We start from the raw sequence: 8,407 nt of genomic DNA, 5'->3' as shown, positions 1-8,407 counted from the left end.
TGTGAAGACGCGAACCCGGCCGAGGTCGCCGAGCCTCGGCGTCTGGCGGGAGCCGGGTCATTTTGTGCGGGAACGTGAAGCGGGGCCGAGGTAACGGATCTGAGGTGGAGGCTGAGGACGAAGAAGGAGTCAGGGTGCCGGGGGACCCCCCATCTCGAAGCTTTTAGACGAGAAGCGGCGTGTTAAAGAATTGTGAATGGGATGACCGGCCGACCGCACACCACTGTGAGGATTTGGTGTGGAAACTGAGGCCCGGGGAGGGGCGAGGGCTGGGCGCGAGGCTGGGCGTCCTGCCGAGGGCCTGTGGCGCCGGCGCGGCGGCGAGGGAGTTCGCGGTGAAGGAGCCTACGGCCCCGGAGCCGCTGCCCTAGGAGCCTCCTGCAAGGGCCGCGGCGGTGCATCTTGGCGCCGCCGCTGTGTTTTCTTTTGGTATCCGAGGAAGTTCCCTGTGGCGTTAGGACGAGACGCGACGGGGGAGAGCCCGTTCCAAGAGTCAGGAACAGAAGACCTTTAAAATCTGTTGTAACTGGGGTTGAGTTGGATTTCTTAATCGTGTCTTCACATCGCAGTGACCCGTGGTGACATAGAGGCCAAGGGAGCCGCCATTCCCGAGAGTCCAGGCTGCGGTCAGAGTTGGTGCTCTGGCAGCAGGTCAATCAATAGCATTAATAATTTACAGAAATTGCCTCTTTTTTGTCAGAATTCCTGAATTTAATGCAAAAATGGAAGCAGGGCTGTGTTAGAGGAGAAGCACCCAAAGTTTACAAATGGTTGCTGTAACAGGTGGTTGTTGTTCAGGATAACTAGGCGATTTTGTGATGTCTAACTTGTGTCCTTTAGAACTAATTATTCGAGACGCAGACAGCCCCAGACATCTGCAGGTGCGAATTAATCCAGGTCTCCCACATGGGTGGCAGGAACCCATCCACTTGATCGTCATCTTGCTGCCCAGGGTTCTTTTAAGTGGGAAGCTGGAATCAGGAACACGAGCTGGGTTTGGAACCCATGAACAGGATATGGATGTGTTAACCAGCGTCTTAACTGCTAGGCCAAATCCTTCCCTTAAATGACCTCTGCTAAGGTGTACTAAGACTCTTCCATCTGATAGTCTCCAGAATTTCCAAATTTGAACCTTCACTCAAGCCAATTAACCTTTCAAAAATTAAATATGTTGATTGTTAAGGGTGGGGGAAAATGACAGTACTTTTCCCTTGGAGTTGTTGAAATAACTAAATAAATTAATACATGAAAACAGTTTGCATTAATTCATGACACATAATAAGAACCTTCTAAATTAAGGGCCCTACTATCCTACATTTTAATTTTTTTCAATTAATAATTTGCTTATTTGAAAAGCAGAGAGATAGATATCTTTCATCTTCTGGTTTATTCCTCAGATGACTGCAAAAGCTGCCCCGGGCCAGGCTCAGCCCAGGTCTCCTTGTGGGTGAGGGAACCAAGTCCTGAAGCCATAATCTGCTGCTGCCCACGCTGTGCACTGGCACAGTGCTGGGCTGGGATGCAGAACTGGGCTCCAACCCAGGCACTGCAGTATGGGATGCCAGTGTCCAATGCCAGGTCCACTCACGGCACCAATACCTACTGCATTCTACATTTAAGACTACCGCTAGTTGTTCTGTCTTCTTTTCTTGTTCCAGACTACCTTCTTTTCTAAATCTTGAATTACGTTAGGAGGTAGAAATTGGCATTTTGAGAAACCCAATTTTTTGACTTTATGGTCTGTATTCTTATCATGTCTGTTACCCATTTAATCTTTGAACAGTTTTATATATGTATTTTTGTGTATTTGTATGATACATATATAATTTTCTTTCTCCATCAGGATATTAAGAAGTCTATCCTATGTAAAATCTGAGATTCTTGTATCTACCACACTGCTATAAACATACTTGGGGATGATAATATTTTAGTGATATGCTATTACGATGACCATGGAATCAAGAAGAGTGTTTTTAAGTCTATTTTAAGATGCTTTCAACCAGAAATCTGAGTTTCTGCATGGTGATGGGGAGAAAAGCAAAAGTTAAAGAAATTGGATTTCAGGATGCTTGAGGTTTATTCATTTATTCATCCTTTCACCATGCATTGATTAAGTCCCTACTGTATGCCTGGCACCAACCCAGCCACTGAGGATCTAGCAGGGGATGAAAATGATAGGACAGCCACCACAGAAGGTATAGATTTGCCTTTTGCTGTGATTTTTTCCCAAATACATATTAAAATGAATTATATCATTTTAGCCCAAAAATAAACACTAAATAGAACTCAAGAATATTTCCTGTGTGTGTGTATGTACATTTAACATATGAAAGTATGGCACTTTCCGTAGTTTGTGTTACAACTGTTCACAGCTAGTTACCTCAGGAATCTATGACTTAAGTCTGCACTTGTCCTTTTGTAACCAGTCTGCAACCTCATCTAACTCAAAAGATCTAGTTGAATTCCTTTTTCAAAGCATTCATGAGTATAATATAAGTTAACACAGAAACACACAAAAAAGTTAAGAGATGTGTTTTAGCTCTTGGGATAGAAGATCTAAGTATGATACAAAAGGCCAAAGTCCCGAAAAAGATTGTTCCCTTTGACTGTAAAAATTGTAAAAGTAGGGGCTGGCACTGCAGTGAAAAGGCTAAAGCCACTGCCTGTAGTATTGGCATTCCACCTGAATGTTGCTTCAAGTCCTGCATGCCCCACTTCTGATCCAGTTCCCTGCCTTAGGAAAACAGCCCAAGGCCTGGGTCCCTGCACATATAAAGGAGACCTGGAGAAGCTCCTGGTGCTAGCTTGGGCCAGGCCTCGCTCTGGCAGTTTTAACCATATGGGAAGTGAATCAGTGATGGAAGATCTTTTTCGTCTATCTCACTATCTCATTCTGCCTTAAAAAAAAAAAAAAAAAAAAAAAAAAACTTTAACAGAGTAATAAAATTGAATAATTTAAATGACAAGTTTACTTAGGAAAAAAAATGTAAAACTAGGCATGAGCATTTAATCTGGTGGTTGAGTTACCTTATCCTAGATCATAAGTACGGTACCTGAGCTGAATTCCTGGCTCCAGCTTGCTTATAATGGAAACACTGAGAGGCAGCAGTGATGACTGAAGTAACTGAGTTCCCCGGGCATGTGGGGGACCTGAACAGTGCTGTTGGCATCTGCTGTGGCCTCAAGCCTGGTTCCAGGTGTTGTGGATATTTGTGGAGTGAGCCAGCCATTAGCAGCTCTGTTGTGAGTTAAAAGCTTTACAAGAGAATAAAACAAGACAATAAAAATGGTCAATGATATGAACAGAAAATACATAAAATAAAAAATTGGAGGCCAGCATTGTGGCATAATAGGTTAAGTTGTTACTGGTATCTGAGTGCTGATTCAATTCCCAGCTGTTCCAGTTCTGATCTAGCTCCCTACCAGCGCACCTGGGAAAGCAGCAGAGGATTGCCCAAATACTTGGACCTCTGCACGCATGTTGGAGACCTGAAAGGAGCCCCTGGCTCCTAGTTTTGGCCTGGCCTAATCTAGTCCTGGCCATTGCGGCCATATGGGGAGTGAAGGAGCACATGGAAGATCTCTCTGAGTCTACCTATGCCTTTGGAATAAATAATCTTTTTTAAAAATAAAGAACAAATGTCTGGTGAGCCTAGTATCTCGCTTCCTCAGTAGGGAAAGTGACTCTCTTCCCTACTACTCAAAAAATACGAACTAAAACAAAGACCATTTTTTATCCAACAGATGAAACTTGAAAGTTAACATTATATATTTTAAAAGTGCGATAAATTGAGAAGTCTTATGATGTTGGTAGAAGTATGAATTGGAACAATCACGTTGGAGGAAAACTGTCATGCTCTAATCAACTATATATATATATATATATATATATATATATATATGCCTCCAAATATCAAGAGGGAATTCATCCTATAGAAATAATATCATTGAATAAAAATATATACATCGACATTGCAGCATTGCTTATGATAGCATTAACCTGAACTACTTCTAAGAGGATGTTAGAATTTATTTTGATGCACCTTTATAAAAGAAACAAAGTGTGGCTCAGTCACTGGAAGAAATAAGATAATTATGTGTACTCCTTTGGAAAGTTTCAGGCCTCCCATGTGCCAGGAATTGTCTGTTGCAAATATTCCTTTGGGGCTCAAACCTCTGGCCAGCCTCTCAAGGATGGAGTAGGGCCTGGGGTAGAGGGAGGGCTTTGCCTTGGGGGAAGTGGTATCCCTGTCTAAATGATCCAATCGTGACTACCAGCCAACCTGAATAAAGCGGTTTAAAAACAAACAAACAAAAAAAGATTGATGTTTTACTTAATAAGGGATGATTTTTGGATTATTTTATCTTTTTTAAAGATTTATTTATTTTTATTGGAAAGTCAGATATACAGAGAGGAAGAGCCTCCATTCGCTGATTCATTCCCTAAGTGGCTTCAATGGCCAGAGCTGCACCGATCCAAAGCCAGAAGCCTGGAGCTCTTCCAGGTCTCCCACACAGGTGCAGGTTCCCAAGGCTTTGGTCTGTCCTTGACTACTTTTCCAGGCCACAGGCAGGGAGCTGGATGGGAAGCGGGGCTGCCGGGATTAGAACTGGTGCCCATACTGGATCATGGTGCGTTTAAGGTGAGGACTTTAACTGCTAGGCTTCCTTGCCAGACCCTGAATTATTGTGTTATGGCCAACTCTTTAATACATAGGATGAACCATAGTGCTCTTTATGAAGAAGGGTGGTTTTTAAAAGTGAGTGGAAAGTAGGCTATTTGAGAATACAATTTGTTTTACATAAAAGGCATATAGTATTTAAAGCATTAGGCTTTGGAGTTAGACTGATTTAATTATTATTAATACATGCTGGAGGCGTCATGACATTTTCCAGATTTTGTTTATCTGTTAAATAAAGATGATTGAGGACTGGCATTGTGGCACAGCAAATTAAGCTGCTATCTGCAAGGCTGTCATTCCATATGGGTACCAGTATGAGTCTAAGAGGCCCAGCTACTCTTACTTCCAATCCAGCTGCCTGCTAATGTGCCTAGAAAAGCAGTGGAAGATGCCCCAAGTCCTTGGCCCCTGTAGCCAGTGGGGACCTAGAAGGAGCACCAGGCTCCTGGCTTCCTCCCAATCCAGCCGCAGCCACTGGGGCTATTTAGGAAGTGACCTGGAAAATGTGTGATCTCTGTTTCTTTCTCTCTGAAACTACCTTTCAAATAAATAAATATTGATTTTTTTTTAAAAAAGAGAAAAATGGAGATGATTATAGGCTACTTTATAGTACTACTGTGAGGATTAATGTGTATGAAAGTGCTTAGTTTCTAGTAAATGCTTAGTATATGTTGACTTATGTTAATTAGAATGATACTTTTTATTAAAGGATAATATCTTTGTGCATCTAAAACTGAAAATTTTAAATCAGGATTTGCTTTTCATTTGATTAAAATAAAAAAGAGACAGAGAAATAAAGATCTTCCATTAATTACCCCAAATCCTGCTACATCTGAGGTCGGGACAGGCTGATACCAAACTGTTCTTTATAAAGCAATCAGGCTCTGATTTTCTGTTACAGTTGTGGAAATCAGTTATGTGGGTACCCTTTGTGGAAATTAGTGCCAAAATTCTGGCGGTACTCTAGTATGAAGGAAGGTTTCACCATAAGCCACATTGTTGTAATGAACAGTGTTCATTGTTCACAGTGGTTTTAGGTACAGTAAGCCTCTTTTATCAGAGAAGCGTGGAAACTCGTGAAGTCCATGTTCTAGATACTAACCTTGGGCCAACCTTGTAAACAGACCTTTTAAAGAATATCAGTCTAAGGGCCTGGCTTGATAGTGTAGCGGCTAAAGTCCTCACCTTGAACATGCCATATAGGCGCCAGTTCTATTCCCGGCAGCTCCACTTCCCATCCAGCTCCCTGACTGTGGCCTGGGAAAGCAGTGAAGGATGGGTCCAAAGGCTCGGGACTCTGCACACCCATGTGGGAGACCCGTAAGAAGCTCCTGGCTCCTGGCTGTGGATTGGCTCAGCTCCAGCCGTTGGGGAGTGAACCATAGGATGGGAGATCTTTCTGTCTCTTCTCCTCTCTGTGCATATCTGCCTTTCCAATAAAAATAAATAAATCTTAAAGAAAAAACAAGATCAGTCTGAGCCCTGCTGTGTCAGCTGTTTTCTGCAGACTCAGCTTCCTTTACATGATTAAAGTAAGTCAATCCTGGAGTTGTACAGATTAGAGAGAATAAGTATGAAACTCCTAACTCTTGGTACAGAGTAACCAGTACCACTATAGTTATTACCTGTGAGGTACAGGATCCAATATTCTTTTAGAATTACACAGATTGAAAAAAAATCAGGATTTCCTAAAAAGTGATGAAAATCTACTCTTCTAAGGCAAGAAAATCTCTTCATTTATATTACAAACAGTATTTGGATAGTGAATACTTTATTTTCTGGTTCTGTTAAAAATGTAGGTTGTATGAGAAATGAAGCCAACGGGTACAGACCCAAGGATCTTATTGTTAGCTGCTGAAGTTGCAAAAAGTCCTGAGCAAAATGTTCCTGTAATATTGTTGAAGCTAAAAGGTAAGAAAATCATTTTGTGAGTTGGTAACACTGTGCAAGTAAGAATAGTTCAGTTTTTGGTACAATTTCTCAGTTATCCAGATAAATCTTTATATATGGTATAACAATGTTAGTATGTTATGTTTTAGTGATTTTTAATGATTACTCAACATATAAAAATACAGAAAGCTCTTGGATAAATGGAACAAAAACATCTTATTTCTCTTTACCTTAGAAATAATAAATGACACCCCTTTAGGAAGCTCAGAATTGAAGAAAATCAAACAAGACATATATTGTTACGACCTCATTCAATATTGCCTCTTGGTCCTCAGTCAAGACTGCTCTCGGATCCAGGGTGGTTGGACCACAATTTCCCAGCTTACCCAGATATTAAGGTAAAAAATAAAGCAATAGGGCTCGGCAGCATGGCCTAGTGGCTAAGGTCCTCACCTTGATCCCATATGGCCGCTGGTTCTAATCCCGGCAGCTCCACTTCCTCTCTATCTCTCCTCCTCTCAGTATATCTGACTTTGTAATGAAAATAAAATAAATCTAAAAAAAAAATAAAGCAATAGATCTTCTTGTTCTTGAGGAATGTAGTAATCAGTGTGGTTTTTCAACATTTGCTTCTGTTTTTATTTATGTGCCTAACAGGTGTTGGTAACCTACTCTGGTGATTTTGTTCTGTTTTCCCTCCATGCAGTGTTATTGTTCATATCTATTTGTAATGTCTAAAATTTCCCTCCCAGAGGATAATGATTATTTCTTTTGCTTACCAGGTGTCTAATACAGTCTTTGTTCACTGAGAAATATTTGAAGGAGTGAAGAAATTAAGGCACTGTGCTTGAGAAACTTACAGTAGAAATTGAGTGGCAATCGTATGGGCAGTAAAATAGGTGCTGCAGTAAAAGTATGATGAGAGAAGAGATATAAAAATCATTTTGTTAAAACATCCTATCTATAAAATTTAGGAATAGCAATTACTTTTCTGCTTTCATGGTAAAAAAATAATAGAATGAACATATCACAGTCAGTTTTTAAAAGAAGGAAGAAAGATAAACCAGATATTTTAAATGTCTAAGCTACTTCTTGATTAAATACCTGAGAGAATGCATTCAATCCCCAAATTTTAGCTTGTTTTTCTTTTTTTTCTATTGTTGATTTCATTTTAAAATAATTCTTTATTTTGATTTTAGATTCAGAGTTTCAGGGAGGTGGGGAGGGAAGGAAAGAGAGAAGAGGGGGGCTTATTTCTCTGAATGAAATGCTCCCCTTTAATGTATTTAATAATGTGCTCCTAAGTAAAGTTATGTTTTTACTGTTTTTTCTTTTCATGTTAAGGGATATTCAGATTTGTAGATCTTACAAGAGTGTATCTATATAAAAAAACAAGAGTGTAATTATTGAAAACTGGTATAAATTGGTATGAAATTAGAGCTTTTGATTTCTTTCTCTGCCCCTTGAGGACTAATCCTACCCTGGGAGAGGTATTTTTGCTACTGGAAGTCTACAGTGCATGAGTTTATATAAATGATATTCATGAATTAAATTTTGAAGGTATCCTATTTGTTTTAGAGTGGATACAGCCAATTCATTCAAAATATGACTCAATTTTCTTTATTGTGCACCAAATGTCCTTTATTTCCTGAAGTACTTTGAACTTTTCATGACTTGTGAATACTGGACCTTACTAGCAAGACCTACACTATAGTTTATTTTTCTAGAAAGTTGTTAGACCAGTTTTCCAACAGCAGTTATTAATTGGCCTGGCAACAAGGTGGATTCTAAATGTTCTCATTAAGATACAGTTTTTTATAAAAGTTTGAATAGTC

At 40.1% G+C, this 8,407-nt stretch overlaps 1 protein-coding gene across 5 annotated transcripts in view; it reads left to right on the top strand.

Annotated features, from left to right (window-relative positions):
• Nucleotides 1-140: 140 nt before the first annotated feature.
• The window catches only part of IQCB1 (IQ motif containing B1), a 47,746-nt gene continuing 39,479 nt past the window's right edge, over nt 141-8,407 (top strand). For 2 of the 5 annotated variants that reach the window (XM_058661962.1, XM_058661965.1), the window contains exons 1-3: nt 141-225; nt 6,482-6,593; nt 6,808-6,970. In XM_058661962.1, the coding sequence (XP_058517945.1) occupies nt 6,494-6,593; nt 6,808-6,970 (263 nt within the window). In that variant the 5' untranslated portion in view covers nt 141-225; nt 6,482-6,493. Of the gene's footprint in view, nt 237-614; nt 652-6,480; nt 6,594-6,807; nt 6,971-8,407 lie in introns of those variants that run through there. The other 3 variants (XM_058661963.1, XM_058661964.1, XM_004577855.4) reach the window with 3 other exon arrangements.

The sequence above is a fragment of the Ochotona princeps genome, chromosome 3 (genome assembly GCF_030435755.1).
Source record: "Ochotona princeps isolate mOchPri1 chromosome 3, mOchPri1.hap1, whole genome shotgun sequence".
Lineage (NCBI taxonomy): Eukaryota > Metazoa > Chordata > Mammalia > Lagomorpha > Ochotonidae > Ochotona > Ochotona princeps.
The sequence above is the reverse complement of the archived record's forward strand: the minus strand, read 5'-3'. Positions and strand labels throughout refer to the sequence as shown.